The 21,257-nt window shown below is 45.0% G+C and overlaps 2 protein-coding genes across 2 annotated transcripts in view; one reads left to right on the plus strand and one right to left on the minus strand.

Moving 5' to 3' along the window:
* Positions 1-466, minus strand: part of Eipr1 (EARP complex and GARP complex interacting protein 1) — a 137,714-nt gene extending 137,248 nt beyond the window's left edge. The window contains exon 1 of the mRNA XM_077791861.1: positions 261-466. Coding sequence (XP_077647987.1) covers positions 261-302 — 42 coding nt within the window. The 5' untranslated portion in view covers positions 303-466. The remainder of the gene's footprint in view (positions 1-260) is intronic.
* A 715-nt stretch (positions 467-1,181) lies between these two features.
* Positions 1,182-21,257, plus strand: part of Trappc12 (trafficking protein particle complex subunit 12) — a 59,808-nt gene continuing 39,732 nt past the window's right edge. The window contains exons 1-3 of the mRNA XM_026411224.2: positions 1,182-1,845; positions 3,193-4,406; positions 11,691-11,807. Of these exons, the coding sequence (XP_026267009.1) occupies positions 3,198-4,406; positions 11,691-11,807 (1,326 nt within the window). The 5' untranslated portion in view covers positions 1,182-1,845; positions 3,193-3,197. The remainder of the gene's footprint in view (positions 1,846-3,192; positions 4,407-11,690; positions 11,808-21,257) is intronic.

A 21,257-nucleotide genomic window follows, 5' to 3' on the forward strand; every position in this document is an offset into this window, starting at 1 on the left:
CTGACCGGGCGCCGCGGTCCGGAGCCACGCTGGCCTCCGGAGGCCGGCAGGACACACGGTTCCCGGGCTGGAGGAGTCCCGCGTGGCCTTTGAGCACGCAGACGCACTCCAGCCTTCGGGAACCGGACGCCTGCTGGCCAGCAGGTCTGGCGTGCCGCCGCAGTCAAAGGCTAAACGGCCCGTGCCTCAGGCCTCCGGCTCCAGGGCGCCCGAGCGCCGCACTAGGCCGTGCAGCACCTTCCGCCCTCCAAGTGGCCCACCTGGAACTCCAGCCCATAGATCACCGGCGCATCGTCCTCCATGCTGCGGCGGGCGGCCCGCGGTGCCGCTGACGCCGTCAGACCCTCACTACAGGCAGCGCGTACCACCTCACCGGGGGCTCGCAACGCCCATTCATTCCCTGCCCGAGACAAACGACTCGGGTCCCGCACCTTTCCTGGCCCAGGCCGACTACCGTAGGGCTCACTTCCTGTTTATGCGGCCGCGTCATCAAAACGCTCCCAGCCGGCAGCCAATGGCCGCGGCGCGTGGCTCGTGCGCATGCCCACACGGGCTCCCGCGGGTCAGCTACAGGGTCCCAGGGCGGGAAGGCGGGGCTGGTCCCGTGCGATGGGCGACTGGGCGTCTGGCTCGTCTCAAGTCTGTTTTCTGGATGGAGCCCTCCCTGCACCTAACCTTAGATAGAGTGGCCGGAGCTGGGGCATCAGAACTTGACTGCAGAACGGCAGTCCCGAGTGTTGGGCCAGCGCCTTCCACTCCAGCGTAGGATCTTCGCAGCAGCCCGATGCGCAGCTCAGACACTCCCATTTTACAGTTGGCCACGGCGAACTGGAGTCACCCCATCGCGATCGCACAGGTCGCCAGTGCAGAGCGAGAGTAGTCTCCCGCGGGCGCCCAGCCCTGCAAGGCCCAGGGCGTTCCAGCCCGGGGGAGTGTGCTTGGAAGCCGCACTCGCGCCGGCAGAACTGGGCCGACCCGGCCTGGGATTAGGAGTCGGCTGGGAAGGCCGCGGAGGCTCCCGAGGTCGTGAGACAGAAAGCTCGCGATGGAGAGGCTGCCTTTAAGGTGCAGCGCGCCCAGAGCGCCCGCCCTGCGCTGGGCAGTACCCTAGGGAAAGGGCAGTGGCACGGCGTGGCACCTATAGATGGTGTTAAATAGAAGCCCCTTGGCTAACCCGGCCCCCGGGGGTCCCAGGAACACACACCTCTACGACTTTTAGATTTTCCTTCCACTCCTAATTAGACTTAGTGACAAGACAGCTGGGTCTGGTTTTGCTTATTTGCGACCATCACCATGCGGGGGTTCAGTGAGAAATCACGCGAGCAGGGGGCCAGCCATAAAGACTGAATCCCGCCTTCGCCGGGTTGAGCTTCGCACTTAGTAATCCACCCCCGCCGTCAACGTCGTTATGGTCAGTGCTACTGCACAGTTCTTCTGGTGCATCATGGGAAACGGAGAGAACAAGCCAGCCACAAACTCCTAGAAATGAGTATTTTTAGAAAGTGTCTCCCTTTCGCCTCCTGCTCTGCCGTAAGCTTTCGGGTTGCCCTGGTGTCAGATCTCGAACCCACTGTCGGGATTTCCGTCCACATTCCGGGGACTACGGCGGCCGGCAAGTTAGCACCTCAAGATGTGGACGCGAGCCCGTGCCCCGCCCACCTCCGAGGAACCGGAAGTTCGGGAGCTTGGGGTCCCGGACCGCGGGTTCCTGAGCTGAGCATGCGCGGAAGTGGACGCGCAGGCGCAGAAGTCGCGGGCCCCCGGAAGCTGTCACGGTTGCTATCGCCGCCTCCCCGACTTTGGTCTCCACAGACAGACCCTTTCCCAGCCCCGGGCGGGTGGCAGGTGAGGACCAGCGTCCCTGCGGCCAGGGGGCGGGCCTGCACGCAGACCCTGGCGCCCCCCGCCGCCCTGCCCTGGCTCTCCCGCGATCCGTGACGGTTTCTGCAGGGAAGCGGGCTTCGTGGTCCCTCAGCCCAGCCTCCTCACCTAGGGATGCGGAGTGAGGGGAGCCCAGCAGCTGTATCTGAGGATTGGATGGGCAGGTGGCCAGGCACACAGCAAGTGCCAATCAGTGTTGCCAGTTTCTGCTGTCAGCCGTCGGTGCTCCATGAGCACGACCTTTCCCTTTTGCCCTTGCTGTTCTCAAGTGTCTCACTTTCCCAGAATTAGGGGGACAGTATTATAAACTGAGGGAGCGGGGAAGAGATTGTTAGATTGGAGTGCCTTGGTAGGCCCCCATGGAGTCTTAAGGAATAAGTAAGACTTATTCGAATGCCTATTATTAAAGAATATATTGGCAAGGATGTGGAGAAATCGGATCACTTGTGCACTGTTGGTAGTGTAAAATGATTCCATGCCTATAGAAAAGTTTTGCAGTTCCTCAAGTAAAAATCCAATTACCATATGATGCAGTTCAGTTCTAGGGGAATATGGAAAGGAATGGAGAGCAGGACCTGGAGGAGAGACTGGAATATCATGTTCATAGCAGCAGTATTCACTACAGCTGAAAGGTAGAAACCTCCAGTGTCCATTAAGAGACAAATAGATAAATGGTGCTATAGGCTTGCAATGGAATATTATTCACCCATTTAAAGGAGATTTTGACATGTGCTACTTACAGCATAAATAAAACTTGAGGACATTATGGGAAGTAAGATACTCCAGTTACAAAAACAATTACTTTACAATTCCATTAATATGAGGTACCTAGTCAAATTCATAGAGATGAAAAGCAGGGTGGTTGCCTGGGGATGAGCATAAAGGGGATCATTTAACTAGATTTTTGGTTTCGCAAGAGGAAAGAATTCTGGAGATTGGGTACACTACAATGTATATGTACTTAACTGTACACTTAAAAAGTTAAAATTGTATATCTTATGTGTATTTTTGCCACAATTAATTAATAAGTAAAAGACTGGAGAAAGAGGGACTGGGATTTTGGCACCTAGCATGTGCGAGGCCCTGAGTTCGATCCTCAGCACCACATAAAATTAAAATAGATATTGTGTCCAACTACAACTAAAAAATAAATATTAAATAAAAAGTCTGGAGAAAGAGATGTTTTTGATTTTGAACCATTTAAATATTTTACTAATAAATATTCCTCCAATTAAAAAAAAAAGACAAAAGTAGCTTTAAAATACCTGAATAGACAGGTGATAAGGTTAATTTATGATGTCTTTCTCCCAGGCAACATGGAGAGTGCTAAAGATGGTGACCACAGCATGACCAAAGAGTCTCCTCCAGAGGTGGGAGCCAAGAGCATCTCCAAGCAGGCAGCTCAGGAGGAGCAGGGGCAGCTTCTGTATCATGAGGAAACCATTGATCTTGGTGGAGATGAGTTTGGGTCTGAAGAGAATGTAACTGTGTCAGAAGATTCTAACAACTTTGCAGATAAGCTTAATGAGCACATGATGGAGAGTGTCCTTATTTCTGACTCTCCCAATAACAGCGAAGATGATGTGGGTGACCTTGGCTGTTTGCAGGATATTGTGGAGCCCATAGAAGACAGCACTGATCACAGACTGGACAATATCACAGAAAAAGAAGAAATGGACATTCTAAGTAACGACAGTGAGATTGATGGAGATGACACACCTAGAGATGTTTCAGATATGACCCCTGATAGCAGAGCATCTTTGAAAGAAGACTCTACACAGGAAGAGGTGAAAGGCGTGTCCACTCTTGGGAACACTGGTGCAGAGGACTTGGTGCCCAGGGATGAAAATACTCACCCAGAAGAACAGGTGTCAGACATGTCTTCTAGTCAGTCCTCTTCTAAGGAAGAGCCTGTGCCCATGTGCACCATTTTTAGCCAGTCAAATTCAGCTCCTTCCCAGCCACACTTGTTTCTGCATGATGGCTTCGAGTCTCAGATGGTGAAGTCTCCGAGTTTCAGCAGTGCGAGTGAGACCTCAGCTAAGACCCCCCCTCAGGTGGTCCAGCCCAGTCCAAGCCTGAGTAAATTTTTTGGAGATACAATCAACACTAATTCTTTGGCCTCTGACTTCTTTGATTCCTTCACCACTTCTACTTTCATTTCTGTCAGTAATCCCAACGCAGGCTCTTCACTTGCTACCCCTGTGGGAGAAGAGTCCCCGGATTCTGCTGACCCATCTTACTCTGCAGGGATGGAAAGATCCGAATCAGGTGTTTCTACAGCTTCTCTGGAAATTCCTGAGTCTCCAAACCCTTTTTCACAGATGCAGGCGGTATTCGCAGGGAGTGATGACCCTTTTGCCACAGCCCTGAGCATGAGCGAGATGGACCGAAGGAATGATGCATGGATTCCCAGCCAAGGGACCAAAGATGTCCTGATCTCGGTAGCAACCCAGCAGTACAGTACTGTGTTTATAGACAAGGAGAACCTCACCATGCCAGGCCTGAAGTTTGACAACATTCAGGTAAGATGAGGAATATTTCTGTTTTCATGTCTCTTCTCTTTGAATCTGTTTCTTTGAAATATGCATAACATCTTTCAAAGGTGGAAAAATACATATTCTTGAATAATTCTTAAGATTCTGATTATGAGAGCCTATGTTATTTTTCTCTATAGGTAATTAGGAACTCTGTTGGTTCCTCAATACTATAATGTGTTTAAGATTCTACTTGTCAAAGAAATAAATACTAGCAGATAGATCATTATATAATGGTTCTCTGAAGTAGCTTTATTATATGTGTGATCAGTTAGTTCCTGACATTTGAATTCCAGTAAATGACAAATCCATTTCTTCTTTTAAAACATGGAAATTTTATTTGTATTACATATAACATGATTGAGGAAGAAGGAATTTTAGTAGAATTGTATTAGTCTGTTTTCTACTCTTATAGCAAAATACCTGACTCTGGGTCCTTTGTAAGAAAAAAAAAAGGTTTATTTTGTTTAATTTAGAGGCTAAAAGTCCAAACAGCATGGCACTGGTTTTGGTAAAAGCTTTCCTTGGCAGTATCACATCATGGAAGGAGTCTGTGCAAGACACAGAGATTACATGACAAGCCAGAGAACAAGGAGGGAACAGTCTTACTCTTTATAAGCAGGGTCCCATGAGAACTAATGAGGGCAGTGTCATGATGGATCTGATTCCTCCCAGAGGCCCTCTCTCAGAGGCCTCACCACCTCTTAACATCACCTCAGTGGAGACCAAGCCTCCAGCATGTGAACCCGTGAGAACACATTCAAACTACATCCAAACCTTAGAACTGCATCTGAGCCTCGAGGACCACATTCATCTCACAATGCAAAATGCAGAAATTCCGTGCTTTGTAGTCCCAGTGTCTTGCCTCATTCCATCATCACTCAAAAGTCCAAGTCCGAGCTCTCGGAGACTTGCAGGAGCTTTCTGATGAATCACGGTCTCTGATTTCGGGGATATTTGGATGTGTGGGATCTGATATCCTTGTTCACTGAAGCCTGGATCCTCCTGGCCTGTACCCCAGGACGGCTTTAGTGTGTGCTTTTTCCTGTCTTCATAGGTCTGCTTGTGGCTTCCTGTGCCAGCAGTGGCTGGACCTTTAGCTCCCCCTTTTCAAACTCTGTTGTTGGTGCTTTGCTTCCCTGTACTTGAGCCTCAGTAGGAATCTGAAGGTTGTCCCAGAAAAGACTCAACTTAGTGGGGGGTTCCCAACAGCATGCCTTTGGAAGTGTGCAGAGGTGGCTCACTATGGTTGACAGAGGGCTGGAATGAGCATGTGACATATAGGGGATGGGCCCAAGGATGCTCAGAATCCTTCAGTGGGAGTTAAGTATCAAACAACAAAAATATCATCTGCCCAAAATGTAGGTTATTCTTGAGTTGAAAAATAGCTCTTTCAGTTGAACTGAAATTAGATTCAACATGGAGGTGCCATCTATTCTCCTTCCCCTCAGCCTTCCCAAAGCTTGGATTTGACAGGATTCCTTCAAGGAGCCCACAAGGTCTATGTCAAGACTCCTTGTTTAGACCACCAGAGTCCTTATGTCGGAAACCCTGAGGCCTCCAGAAAGCCAGAATGTCACTGACACTGTGTCGTCTTCAATCCATCCGTGGGCTCAAAGCTTCCGAGGTGTGGACAGTATCTGTTGCTTGAGAAAGGTGACACAATTGGTGCATTCACAGTGGGGTGCTGCGTCCCAGGCGTCCACTCTGCTGGGATCACTAAGGAAGAGGGCATGAGCCCAGCCCTGCCAGCCCAGACCAGGGGAGCAGTCTGATAGTGGACACTTTCCTTACTGTAACTCACTGTAACTCAGCAGAGAACCCAGCTGATTTCCACAGGTGCAATTGCCTGATGCAGCTGGCGCATGACACGGCCAGTACCCAAACTCAGAGTCGCTTTTCCTTGGTTCTGGGCCCTGTCTTATGTAACGTAGCATTCCTGTCTACCATATAAATCTCTAATTCTATTTCTCTCAGAAAGACTTTGTTTGGGCTAAAGAACTAGAAACCACCACTAATCATCAGAGAAGGGCAAATGAAAACCACAAAGGGATGTCACCTCATGCCTGTGAGAATGACTGTTACCAAAAAGACAAGAAATAGGAGTGTTGACAGGAATGCAGAGTAGTGTGTCCTTATGGAAAGCAGTGTACGAGGTCTTCAGAAAATCAAAAAGGCAGGACCCACCAGTCCTGCCTTTTGGCTGTTTCCAAAGGAATTGAAATCTGTATGTCGAGAACTGCCTGCATCCTCATGTCCAGTGCAGCCTTATTCCTGATAGCCAAGACAGAGGGTCAAGCCTGGTGTCCATCTCTGGAGGAGTGGATAAAGCAGGTGTGGTGTGTACACACGATGGACTGTTATCCAGTCTTTATTTTTTTTTAAAGAGAGAGTGAGAGAGGAGAGAGAGAGAGAGAGAGAGAATTTTTAATATTTATTTTTTAGTTCTCGGCGCACACAACATCTTTGTTGGTATGTGGTGCTGAGGATCGAACCCGGGCCGCACGCATGCCAGGCGAGCGCGCTACCACTTGAGCCACATCCCCAGCCCTGTTATCCAGTCTTTAAAAAGAAGGAAATCCTATCATTTGTGACAACCTATATTTGCCCTGGAAGACAAGAGGCTAAATGAAGCAGCTCAGAGAGAGACAATTGCCCATAGTCGTTCTTGTGTGTGAATTTGGAGAACTGAGCTTGCAGTCTTTCTTGTGTGTGAATCTAGAAAAACTGAACTTGCAGTCCTTCTTGTGTGTGAATATAGAAGAACTGAACTTGCAGTCCTTCTTGTATGTGAATCTGGAAGAAATGAACTTGCAGTCCTCCTTGTGTGTGAATTTAGAAGAATTGAACTCGCAGTCCTTCTTGTATGTGAATCTGGAAGAACTGAACTTGTAGTCCTTCTTGTGTGTGAATCTGGAAGAACTGAACTTGCAGTCCTTCTTGTGTGTGAATCTAGAAGAAATGAACTTGCAGTCCTTCTTGTATGTGAATCTGGAAGAAATGAACTTGCAGTCCTTCTTGTGTGTGAATCTGGAAGAACTGAACACAATCTTTCTTGTGTGTGAATCTGGAAGAACTGAACTTGCAGTCCTTCTTGTGTGTGAATATAGAAGAACTGAACTTGTAGTCCTTCTTGTGTGTGAATCTGGAAGAACTGAACTTGCAGTCCTTCTTGTGTGTGAATCTGGAAGAACTGAACTTGCAGTCCTTCTTGTGTGTGAATATAGAAGAACTGAACTTGCAGTCCTTCTTGTGTGTGAATCTAGAAGAACTGAACTTGTAGTCCTTCTTGTGTGTGAATCTAGAAGAACTGAACTTGTAGTCCTTCTTGTGTGTGAATCTGGAAGAACTGAACTTGCAGTCCTTCTTGTGTGTGAATCTGGAAGAACTGAACTTGCAGTCCTTCTTGTGTGTGAATCTAGAAGAACTGAACTTGTAGTCCTTCTTGTATGTGAATCTGGAAGAACTGAACTTGCAGTCCTTCTTGTGTGTGAATCTGGAAGAACTGAACTTGCAGTCCTTCTTGTGTGTGAATCTGGAAGAACTGAACTTGCAGTCCTTCTTGTATGTGAATCTGGAAGAACTGAACTTGCAGTCCTTCTTGTGTGTGAATCTGGAAGAACTGAACTTGCAGTCCTTCTTGTGTGTGAATCTGGAAGAACTGACCTTGCAGTCCTTCTTGTATGTGAATCTGGAAGAACTGACCTTGCAGTCCTTCTTGTATGTGAATCTGGAAGAACTGACCTTGCAGTCCTTCTTGTATGTGAATCTGGAAGAACTGACCTTGCAGTCCTTCTTGTGTGTGAATCTGGAAGAACTGAACTTGCAGTCCTTCTTGTGTGTGAATCTAGAAGAACTGACCTTGCAGTCCTTCTTGTGTGTGAATCTGGAAGAACTGAACTTGCAGTCCTTCTTGTGTGTGAATCTGGAAGAACTGAACTTGCAGTCCTTCTTATGTGTGAATCTGGAAGAACTGAACTTACAATCTTTCTTGTGTCTGAATCTGGAAGAACTGAACTTGCAGTCCTTCTTGTATGTGAATCTGGAAGAACTGAACTTGCAGTCCTTCTTGTATGTGAATCTGGAAGAACTGAACATGTAGTCCTTCTTGTATGTGAATCGAGAAGAACTGAGCTTGCAGTCCTTCTTATATGTGGAATCTAGAAGAATTGAACTTGTAGCTGGGAGTGCGGTTGTGGGTTCCAAGGCTGGAAGGGAGGGAGAAACGAGCTGCTGGTCAATGGGTTCGAAGCTTGAGTTATTCAGGGTGAGCAGGAGGACATCAAATGCATGTGTATGGTGACTAGTTGATAGTATTGTTTGCTTGAGCTCTTTGAGAGCAGATTTAAGTATCCTGATATCCCCAGCAAACACATGAGCCATGGCTGCAGGTGGCAATGGTGGCATTGACTGTGGTGGTCAGTACACACATACGTATATCAGAGCATCACATTGTATACCTTACATGTCAATCAAACATTTCTAATTAAAAAATAAAATTTCTTTTTAGCCACTTTAAATACAGTACTAGGAATCAAATGTCTTAATTTTAGGCTTCAGAATGAATATTTAGGAACCATAGAAGTTTCCCCAGTGTTCTAGAAATTGCCTAATACATAGACATTCCACCGAGCAATCTATGAACATAGAAAGAAGCTTGAATTGGATGAATTGATCTCAATTGCTTGCTTTGCCAGTCATCTATGTAACCTAGTGAATCCGCTGAACATCTGTAGCTTCATTTTCTTACCTGAAAGGCTTTGATGCATCTATTAGTAGAGCTGCAGACCAAGCTATACTAACAAAGAAAGCCCACGTTCCTGTGGCTGGAGCAGAACAGGCGTCATGTCGCTGGGGGAGGCTCAGTGGTGTGTGGCTGTGGGGGGACTCCAATGCCTCAACAGAGGCCAGGAAGCTCCTCCACCTGTCACATCTCCTCATCATCAGGAGGGGGACACAACAGTGTTCCTTTTGAGTAGCATTGCCTGAAGGACAGCGTGTATCCACCTATGACCCTCTGTCCCTTTGCTCAGAGCTTAGACACTTGGCCATACCAGCTGCCAGAAAGGTCACAAATAGAGTTATTAGTCAGGCTACAGTGTGCCCCAGCAAAACTGAGATGTTCTGTCCCTGAAGTGAAGTGAGATCAGAAATTGGTGCATGACCAATTTTCTAGCGTGAAAGCCCTCTGATTTCGTAGTTCAGAAGCTTTGAGCCGTTGCTGGTAAGTAACCTTTATGATTGCACCAGCAGGCAATTCCATTTTGTAAGGAAGTTCCAAGCCCATTTTCTAATAAATTGTGATACAAATTGTAGGTAAATTTTCAGACTAATCCATGGAAGACTATAATATGAACTCACTATACAGAGCTAAAATAATTTACTCTCTCCATGTGTATGTGTATTCCTAAACTGAGGTGACCATGGCACACAAGTTTAAGGAACTGTGTTCCCTCCTCCCTCATACCCACCAGAAAGAGGAGAGGAAGCTTCCCTGTGGATCTGGAGAGCTATGATGCTACACTGGGGCTGGATTCAGCTAGAACTTGAGGGATTTCTTAAAATCAGCAAAATGTTATGAGGTCTACTTTGTCCCAGACGAGGATGGGGACGTGGAAGAGACCCCATATGAATACCAGGATCTCACTCGTGGTCTGACCATGGAGAATGACCCTGGGTTCCCTTGAGCAGATGTTAGTGGTCCTCCCAGCTTGAGATGGTTGTGGACCTGCTACCCCACCTGCAATGCAAGTGATCCTGTCTTGATTTTGGTGACCAAGGATGAAACAGAACCTGGAGCAGCACACTCCGAGTGTAGAGGCCTTCTGTCAGCAACACCACAGAGACAGGTGGTTGGGTGGTGAGGTCCACACCAGAGCATGTCCTGGTGGACTTTCTCTCCACCTGCTTCACACGAGCTCCCTGTTGTCCGTTGTGGTGTTGCATTAGCTTTCCTGTGGCTGGAAGCTGGCTTTGGGCTGAGTGGAGAGATTTGGGCCTGTCCTTGCCCTCTGAGGGTATCTTCGTTTTAATGTTTTTGTTCAGTTCACCTGGGAGACCTCAAGGCCTTTGTGCTCTGGGTCAGAGCCCACAGCCTGCCAAATGCCCGAGCACAGTGTTGGGCTGGGCCTGCCTCGGGCATTTTGGAAAGTCAGACCTGCTTCTCCTGCCACTGGTAGCTCTCCTAAGGCAGTAGCGCCTCCAGAAGGGAGAAGGTCAATCCAGAGTTCTGTCCACCACTGCTCTTTGTCTTGGCTGCCTGCGACCTCTCGTGATGCCTGCAGCAGTGGCTCAGCACTCTAGCGAGGTCATTAATGCTGACTCCTAGAAGCATCATGTCAGGCAGGCGGGCCTCAGCTCTCCCTTGGCCAGTACAACTGCCCAAACAGTACTGAGGTGTGTGTGTTGCCACCGTTCTTTAGGCACAAGCCTGATGTGGCTACTTGTCCCCATATATCATTTGACTTGGTAGCTTGCAGCTCAGACAAGCTCTGCCTTTCTCCTGTAGCTGCAGAGGATCACATGGTTTAGGAACCCGAGTTGCCTGGTCCCTTTGCTCTGGTCAGTCCTGGGCTTCTTGCCAGCTAAGACTTCTGGCCATACTTAGTCCTGGTGCTTCTCTACACCTCCTCTCCTTGCCCGTCCAGGATTTCCCTTTGAAATGTCCCTCAGGTTTTACTGCAGTGTTCTATGGCCATGTCCAAATATGCATAATCAAAGGACTCCACTTAGGAAACATTCTGAAAATGCCCGAGGGCAGAGGCAAATGAGCATCTCAAAGTGTGCTCCCACCCTGCGAGCCCAGCCTGGTGGGGAAGGCCATGAGGAGGTCTTCACTCGCCATTGGCTTGGCTAGTATGGAAGAGAAGGTGGACCTCCTCAGCACCAGTGATACTTCTTCACTCTGACCAGGAGGCCTTCTGGATTCGCAGGCCAGGTGGAGAACAGGTAGGATTGGGCATAGCTCTTTTCAGACCGTGACATGGTACTCAGTCCCCAGTAGTGTCATCTCACACTCCAGTGAGCCCATTATAGGAAGCCCTTCTGGCATGGCGTCACCTTTTGCTCAAGCCTGGTACACATAGTGGTGATTTACCATTTCCTCCTCAAGGTAAAGAGCAACTCTAAAAATGTTCATTTTATTTAAATATATAGTTGCAGTAATTTAGCTTCTTGTTAACTGAAGTTTTCCTTATTAGAACCACTGTTGCTTCCTCCGTGAGCCCATGGAGTAAAAGCGGCTTTTAATTAGTTTCCTCACACCCTTTGCAGGGAGATGCAGTTAAAGACCTGATGCTTCGCTTCCTGGGTGAGAAAGCTGCGGCCAAGAGGCAGGTCTTGAACGCCAGCTCGGTGGAGCAGTCCTTCCTGGGCCTGAAGCAGCTCATTGTGAGTAGCAGTGTGCCTGAGATTAGCATGCTCTGTGCTGTCCCACCTGCAGTCCTGCTGTTTTCCCCAGAAGCTGATTACTTGGATTATGTTACCAGAAGCACCTGCACATCAATAAAATTCTGTTGGATAGGTACAGATCCCGTGAAGCAAAAAGCATAGTATTAATATTCTGGTTGTTTTACATCCAGTTACTTTAAAAGCCATTATTTTAAATGATCAAATTACTTGAAGCAGCACATTCTTAGATCAAATGTCTCATCAAATGTAACTAATATGTTTATCTGTATTAGTTATATAACAGATAAATGATTTTGTGCTCTTTTAAGTATACTTCATTTTCTCCATTTGGAATGGTAGGTTATTGTGTAATGGGTGGATTCCTAAACATTTTTCAATTTTGTCATGAATTCCTTAAGTCGATTTTTGAAATTCCTTAACACTGGTAACCACTGCCCATATGTTGGTTTCTTTCCATCAAAAAGAACTTTAGTTGTGTTGGTGTGCTTTCCAAGATTATCCAGGATAAGAAAATTGTGTGTGTGCAGTGCATGGTTCATTAGGGATTCCCAAGGGAGCCTTGCAGTAAATGAACACTCTCAAACCCTGTTTCCTCTGCCCAGGGCCATGCTCATGCATTCTAGGCTTACTCTGAGGTTGTCCAGCTGGTCACCTGTGGTGGACACCTTGCTCCTGAGTCTGAGCACAGTCCCTGAAGGGCTCTATTGAGGGAATTTGAACAATTACCTGCTTTACTTGGGAATAAGAAGTCCATGCAGCTGCCCAAAAGTTCAGCTTTGCAATCCTGTCCTCACCCTGCCTGTGTTCAGTGGTGCACTCTCTGGAATATCTACTCTTTATTTGGGGGACAGCCTGAAAGATGAGCATTATTTCAACCTTTGAATGGGAGAGTGGGATGTCCTGCTTCACTTCACTTTTTTTAAGAGTTCTCTGTCTTGTCTTTCTTAATTGTAACTTTTCTTCAGTACTTGGCTTAAACTTCACCTATTTTAAGCAAGTTTCAGTTACTAAGGATATAATAGGTGAGAGGTTTTGAGATTTATGGAAGATTTAACTTTGCAACCCATTTAAATCAGAAGTGAATCCTGTGAACTTATAAGTGAAAAGGAGAAAGAGGTCTTCTGTTTATTTGGGAGAAGCTCAAGATTCAGTCTCAACATAGAGGTGGCCAGCTTTGTGTTCACCAGAGATACATAAATCACTTAGTTGCACAGAGACCTTTTGAAAAATCTTGGAATAAAATAATCCCTGTCCTTTATCTTTCTTTTTTAAAATATTTTTATTGTAGATGGACACGATACCTTTATTTTTATTTATTTTTATGTGGTGCTGAGGATCAAACCCAGTGCTTCAATCACTGCTTGTCAAGTTCTCTACAACTGAGCTCCAGCCCCAGCCCTCTCCTTTTCTCATTTCATCATCTCTACCTTTAGATCAGGATTTGAAAGTTAGGTACATGACTTGTCCCCATTCTGCCAGAAATCAGTGACGCTTGAGAGACAGAGTCCTGACCAGAGCTATGGGGAGGAAGGAGCTCTTTATCTTTAACATTAACATTTAACAAAGTATCATGACTCTTTTTCCTAATGGGCAGGTTCTCTTGGATTCAGACACCTTTGTACACATCTTCATGTATAGTTCTATGACCTCCATCCTCTGTAGGGAGCTTTCCTGGTTCAGGAAGAATCCAGCTATCTGTTGCGATGACCAGGTCACCTGGAGCTGCCCTACATGGGCTGCAACTCCAGCTCTGACAGTGCAGCCCAGGATGGACCCAAGGTCACACGGTAGCAGGCAGAGGCTGCCCCCATGCCAACGTCAGCAAGGACATGGCTCCCTGGGGCCCTGTCCTCTGAACACAATGCTCTAGCCTTTACTTCCTGATGTACTCTTGTCGGCACATCTCTTGTCTCCTGCAAGAGCCAGGAGAGGAAGCACTTGAAAAACCTCCTTCCAAAGCTCAGTTCTCATGTTCTTGCACCTCGGTCTGGATCGTTCTCAATCATTCTCTTCCTTTGACCCCTGGTCTTTTGCTCAGAGGTCTTTTTTGGGTCTTGCCAAAAGAGCCTGTTTTTGAGAATGCACTGGACCTTTGCAGAGTGCTCTTAGTTACTCTGGTCTGTCCTCCTGTATTACGTGGAACATGGCAGGTCACTGGTGTCAGTGTCCAGAGCTGGAACTGGGGCATAGGCAGAGTAAGGTTGTAAGAACTAAGGATCTGCCTAGCACTGGGACAGTCAGGAAGCATCTGTCACCCAGCTAAGCAGTTGATCTCCAGGGTCCAATATGGTTGGCCCTTGACAGGCACATAGCACTGCATCAGTAAGTACAGAAAGGGCAGTAGGGGAGGAGAAGGGGAGTAGTGTATGAGTTTTGCTTTTCACAATTTTTAAAAAATTAATGTAGGCCTAAGGTTCTGACTTTGCAGATTAGAAAACTAAGACCTAGAAAAGTGGTTAGCCAAGGAAAAATCCCAGACCTCCTCCTTGTCACCAGTCACTAGTGCTGTCCACACTGGCTGTCCCTCTGCACTCTGCACAGAAAGACATCCCCCCATCACCAGTGCCCTCCCACTGCCCATCCCCCTGCACCCTGCACAGCCCAGATGTGCCCCTGTCCCCGGTGCCATTTCCATGGCACGTAAGTACACCATTCCATGGGTGAAAGGTGGTGCTTCTTCTTCCCTTTATTAAATGGGCTGCAAAACCTTGCTATAGTCCACCATCATAAGTAATAGTAACGATGAGAGAGGAGCGTTTGAGGAATGGCCTCGCTTTATAGTAGTATTCCAACACTGCCACAGAGCCAGCGTCCAAAGGAACTGATGTCCTCAGCACACTTAGTCTTTCTGCCTTCTTTGATGATTCCTGGTATTAGTAAATACAGATAATAGCTCAGATTTTTTTGATACATTGAAAATTGTTAAAGCTGTTACAGATTTTTTACTGAGGGTTCCAACTGGAGAACTTATTTAAGTGGAAACTATATTCATTACAAAATCATTTCCTTGCCCTGGTATTTTAATTATGTCCTAAAATAATTCCCATTGTCTAAGAGTAGGAAAGAGCTTCCAAATGTGTGTTCCTCAGTGATGTCGGTATGTTCCAGGGCTGTCATTCTAGGGGAGTGAATGTCACAGCCTGAGGAGGAAGACACTTCAGTTTCTTTAATGGAATCGTAGGTACAGTTGATTCCCTTTGAGTTTGAAATGGAGAAAAGCCATGTACCTTCCATGTTACTTAAGTGATTTTTATTGGACTAGTTTTCTTATTTTTTGGAAGTTGTAAAGTATAATTGTTCAGTTTTTCAAATACAGTCTATATCTTATTTCCTAGTTTTAGAAAAGTAATATTTATTTAAATTTAGGCACTTTTATCCTATCAAGACAACTTCATCCTCAGAGTTCTGCTGTCATATGCAGTAATTACAAGATTTTCATAACATTTTCTCCATGCAACCTAAAGTTTTATGTGGAACACTTTAAATTCTAAAGGGTAATTTTTTTCACCAAGTATTTCTGATGTCTGACATTAAAAATGTAGAAGAACGACCAGGAGGGGAAGGTGGAAAACAGTGCAGTAAAAACAGCAAAGACACGTGGAGGAAATAAGTAACTAGAATTTCAAGCCACAGCAGCACACTCCTGCCCTGGCCCTCTGGGTAGTGAAGTTAGGTCCCTCCTACATCCTTATACCCTGTAAGGACTCTGTCCGGACTCCTGCCTGCCCTTGGGTCTCCTCGTCCCTCCAGCACAGTCCTGCCTGAAACTTCAGGAGAGTTTGCCCAGAGCCGGGCACAGGCCAGCATACTTTCCTCTCCTCCTTTCCTCATTAACAAAAAGGCCACCTCTCATGCCTATCCCAAAATCAGAAGACCAAGGCCATAGGTTGGGTAAAATGAATCCCCCAACACGGGTACTTGGTGTACACAGCCAGGGAAATGTCCACCCTGTTGCAGTTGGGAGGAGGGAAATTAAGCGAGGCGCTCTTGTCTGCTGGCAGCAGGATGAAGGCCAGAGTGGCCACAGCCTTAGTTCCCACACAGTCATCAGCTCAGGAAAGAACAGTACACAGGCATCAACACAGCAGCACCACCGACACGCTTGTGCAGATCAAAACAGGAATTACTAGTTATTCAGAAAAGAATGAACTAATCCATATACAGTGGCCCTGACTTATTGAGTAATTATATGGGGAAAAATAAGTCTCTAAACCAAAGCTTTTTTTTTGTTGTTTTTTTTGGTACTGGGGATTGAACCCAGGATGCATTACCACTGAACCACATCCCCAGCCCTTTTTATTTTTTATTTTTTTGTTTTGTTTTGTTTTGTTTTGAGACAAGGTCTCGCTAAGTTGCTTAGGTCCTCACTAAGTTGCTGAGGCTGTCTTTGTACTTGTGATCCTCTGTCTCAGCCTTCTAAGTCACTGGGATCAAAACTTTTTAATTTCATAAAATGGAATTTTAGTGACTCAGGATAGAAAAGCATTTCTTAAACAAGGTCCAAAAATTTAAACCTTGAAGGAAAAGATTAATAAATTTGCTACTTTGAATAATTCTAAAACGTGTGTACAATGAAAACACCATGAACAACAGTTAAAAAAGGAGCAAGGGATGGGAGAAGATGCTTGAAGTTCTTGTGACTGACAGATTTGTATCCAGGATACAGAAAACTTCCTTCAATTAATAAGGAAAAGAAAGAGCCCCGTAGAGAAACAGAGAAGAGATCTGAAGAGGCAATTACTAGAAGCCAGACAGCCAGTGAACATGGGAAGTGCTCAGCCTCTCTTCTTGTTAAAGAAGTGTAAATACAACAAGAATGTCGTGCGTTCCAGCCCAGCAAGTTGGCAGCACCAGTTGGCAAGGGAGGGCAGCGTACGTTGCTGGCAGGAGTGTGACGACCATACGCTTTGCAGATCAAGTTGACAGTGGCTACCCAAACGAGTGCCTTGTGTGACCTTTGCTCCAACTGTCCCACTCCAGTTGGATATGGTGTAAACAGACATGTTCAAGAATATTTGTTACATATTATTTGTATTAGCCAAAGGTTTCATTAAAAACTGCAATAGCCAACAAGAAAAAGAAAACTGTTATATACAGCCAATTAAATGCTTAGGAGCATTTGAAACAAATGAGCTGGAACCACTTTCATCAATATGAATAAATTTCAAAAATAATGTTCAGCAATAAAAGCTGAACAATTGCACAATGCTGTCTGCAATGCACTAGCTTTTCTTTATGTTTGCACACAGGTGGATGATCCCTTCGCTACCACTCTGCAGTCTAGGAAAGTCCTAAAGACCAAAAATCACTTTGGGCAGCAAAATTTGACCTGACCAAATTTTTTTGGTACTTGACCTAGATATTCTTCCATGTATTTATTCCACACACACCTCTCTTACACTGCAGCCCGCCCTCCCTAGCCTGGCAGCAGTATAGTATCCTCCTACAGACTGTCCTGTCAGGTGCAGGCCTGGGGACATCACTGTCCTTACTAGTTTGAGGCCCCACCCACACCTTTACAAAGTGCCCCTTCTTTCAGTACTCTTTGGGAACATGTGGCCCTGAAGTGGCCTTCATGTCCTGCCCAGCCCCTGAAGGATCTGATGGCAGAGCTACCCTCAGCAAGGTGACCCAGTTATGGTCTTGGTTGACCCCCATTGGTGAGAGGAAGAACCTTCCTAGACTGGAAATGTCTTTGAAATTCAAAGTAAACTTGAACAGTTGCCAAGTAAGCATTTTGTATTCTCTCATCAGGAAAAAAAAAATGGGGGGAAGTATACGTTGGAGATGGCAAGCTTTTCTAACATCTGAGAATGTTTTTTTCCTCTCATTCCTTTTTTTTTTTCTTTTAAAATTGTGACACAAGTTCTCTGGGCACAGTGGCATACACCTGTAATCACAGCACCTCAGGAGGCTAAGACAAGAGGATCATACATTCAAGACCAATCTTAGCAACTTAGTAAAACCCTATCTCAAAATAAAATAAATAAAAAGGGCTGGAGATGCAACGCAGTGGTAAAAGCACCCTGGTTAAGTCCCCAGTACACAAAATCAATTGTGACACAAGGAAAATTACCCCCATCTCTCTTTCCCTACTGGCCTGGCTGGCTCTCGGACCAGATGGTAATCCAGATCTGAGTGTGTGAGTGGAGGAGCTGAGCTTAGTCACCTGGGCTGAACTGCAGTGAGTGAGCATTCCACCCCAAGTTCCCGTCTGAGCCCAGTCCTTGCCCCTTTGCCCAAAGCTCTTGTGTCCTCCAACAGGCTAGCCCACATGCAGCCTGAGTTTCCCTCTGTGTGAAGAAAGTAGCCAAGCCCACCAGATTCCTGTCATGGGCCGTCTTGTGTTATTAATTTTTGCAAGGACTTGGGTTCTTCTTAGTCTATAAAATTGGTTCTCAGGTTCGTGGGAGTTTGTTTAGATATGACTGCTTATCATTTATAGACCCATCAATACGAATCAGAACATTGCTTAACCTAATAATGCACACTTAGTCAATAGTGGCAATTATCCAAGTAAATCTAAGTCAGTCATCTGTGGGAAAATTATATTGGAAGACACAAATAGGAGCTTTCTAGTTTAGATGCAACCTTTTAGAAGATTTGTACTTACTAAAAACAATGAATAATTAAGATGGTAGGGTTTTGCTTCATTTTTAATAGTTGTGATCTAGTTGAGATATAGAAAACACATCTTGTATATGAAATCATAGCAAGTGCTGAAGGCTTTTTATATGATGTGTTTTACTATTTTTAATCATTTATGGAGCACTTTATAATCATAAAGTTCTTACAAATAATTTTATTACACATTTAAATGTTTTACTGGTGGTGGGTGCCTATACATACTGGATATGAGAAAGGAACATTCACAGTGTAATATTTCTTGTTTGTTTCAAAAATATATAAATATCTATGAACAGATTTTTCTCATACATTTTTGTACCCACACAAATTCTAATTTGAGGTCTGTCAAGCTGAGTTCATGGGGAGCTGTATAGGCATCTAAAACAGAAGTCAGGGAACTCACCCCACTACAGTGGTCCTTAGTATCTATGGACCCCCAAGGGGGCCAAACTTGTGATACTGGAGTCCCTTGTGTAATGTATCCTATGCACATCCTCCAGTGTACTTTAAGACATTTTTCTAGGTTACTTATAATGCCTGCTATAACGTAAATGATTTGTAAATCGTTGTTACACATTATTGTTTAGGAATAATGATAAGAAAGCAAAGTCTTTACATGTTCACCGCAGACTTTTTTTTTTTTGTAAATATTTTTGACCTACAGGGGATTGGATCCTCAGGTGAGAACCCATGGAGGTAGAAGGCAAATTATGGATCTAAATCCTTATGTTGTTTAGGGCAAAGAAAAAAACTCTCTTTAGCTGCCATGTTTAGTAACTTGTGCCTTCTATACTTGGTTTTGAAAGTCTGTATTTCAAGGAGCATGTATTTTGTTTCTCTGTGTCGAGTGCTGTCCTGGGTAAGAGATGGTTTGTGGTCCCCCTGAGGCCATCACCACAGTAGAGGGACGGGCATGCCCATACGTGGCCCATTTCCAGAAAGCCAGATAGTTGAAGTTTCTCTGGTGGGTATATAGCCTATCCTTTCTTTCACAAGACACTCTTTTCCTGATTGCCCAAAGTTCTTGTCTGCTTCAGAAAAATTAGAAAGAAATTATGCACAGAACCACTGCCTTTACCATTTTCACGTATATTCACATATATATGTTGTGTGTGTGGGCATATGAATGTACATGTTTATATATGTTCTACATAGTGCCTATATGTATGAAGATGAATGATACATGTATATTTGCATAGGTACTACACAGTTTCGTATTATGCTTAGTTTTGTGTCTTTTTTATTATTTTAAAATTTTTCCCATTTTAAAGAGTGTTTAATTGGGTATTCTAGTGAGAGTCATCCATATTCTGGGTCTGCTATTTATTTTTCATTTCTTCTGAGTGTAGTATCTCATTGAATGTGTTTTGTAGTGCTGGCTTAGTGGTTATGAATTCTTTTAGATTCTTATCACGGGAAGGTTTTATTTTGCCTTCAATTCTGAGGGATAGCTTTGCTGGATATAGCAATCTTAGTTGGCACCTGTTGTCTTTCAAGGCTTAATTTTACTCCAAGCTTTCTGGCTTTAGGGTCTGGCATGAGAAATAAGTAGAAATTCTAATTGACCTTTAAATGTGACCTACCTTTTCTCTCTTGTGACTTTTAGAATTTTGTCCTTGTTCTGTATATTAGGTACTTCAACTATAATGTGTCTTTTGTTTTGGGGGGCTTAAACCCAAAGGCACTTTAACGCTGAGCTACATTCCCAGCCCCTTTTTAACTATTATTTTACCTTGAGACAGAGTCCTGCTGAGTTGCTTAGGACCTAAGTTGCTGAGACTGACCTTGAACCTGCTATTCTCCTGCCTCAGCCTCTCAAGTTGTAGGGATTATAGGAATGCGCCCCTACACCCAGCTGCACATGTCTTGAGGATATTTTTGGATTTTGTCTATTCACAGCTCTAAATTCCTCTTGGTTTTGGATTTCCATCCCATTTCTAAGGTTTGGACATTTTATAGTATTCCTACATTGAAAATATTGCACATTCTTTGTTTTTCAGTGCCTTCATCTAGGCCAGTGATTCTTAGATTTGGGCTCTTAGTGTTACCCAAATTGGAGTATTCCTTCATGGTCTCCTACCATCTTTTCTTCATTCTCAATTTAACTTAAATCAGAATACTAGTGACAGAGGCACATTGATGTTTATAGGAGCACAGTTCACAGTAGCCAAGTTGTGGACCCAGCCCAGGTGCTGTTGACAGATGAATGGGTAACGTGGTATGCATTCACAATGCAGTTTTACCCCATTATGTAGAAGAATGAAATGAATGGAACTAGAGAACAACATATGTAGAAGCAAATAAGGAAAAAAAGCGGAAGACCCCATGAAAATAGGAGGAGGGTTAAAGAAGTAGAAGGAGGAGAGTGAGAAGTAGGAGGGACAGGAAAAGGGAGGAACTGCAGAATGAAACTCATCAAATCATACACTAAGTACATATAGGAATATTCCTCAGTGAATTCTACCATTGGTTGCGTACACCTATAAAGCACTGATTTTTTAATTAATTCTTTATATATGACAGTGGAATGCATTACAATTCTTATTACAGGTATAGAGCACAATTTTTCATATCTCTGGTTGTATACGTAGTGTATTCACACCAATTCATGTCTTCATACCTGTACTTTGGATAATAATAAACATCACATTCCACCATCACTAATAACCCCATGTCCCCTCCCACCCGCTCCCACCCCTCTGCCCTATCTAGAGTTCCTCTATTCCTGCCATGCTCCCTCTCCCTACCCCACTATGAATCAACCTCCTTATATCAGAGAAAACATTCGACCTTTGGTTTTTT

The sequence above is a fragment of the Urocitellus parryii genome, chromosome 12 (genome assembly GCF_045843805.1).
Source record: "Urocitellus parryii isolate mUroPar1 chromosome 12, mUroPar1.hap1, whole genome shotgun sequence".
NCBI lineage: Eukaryota > Metazoa > Chordata > Mammalia > Rodentia > Sciuridae > Urocitellus > Urocitellus parryii.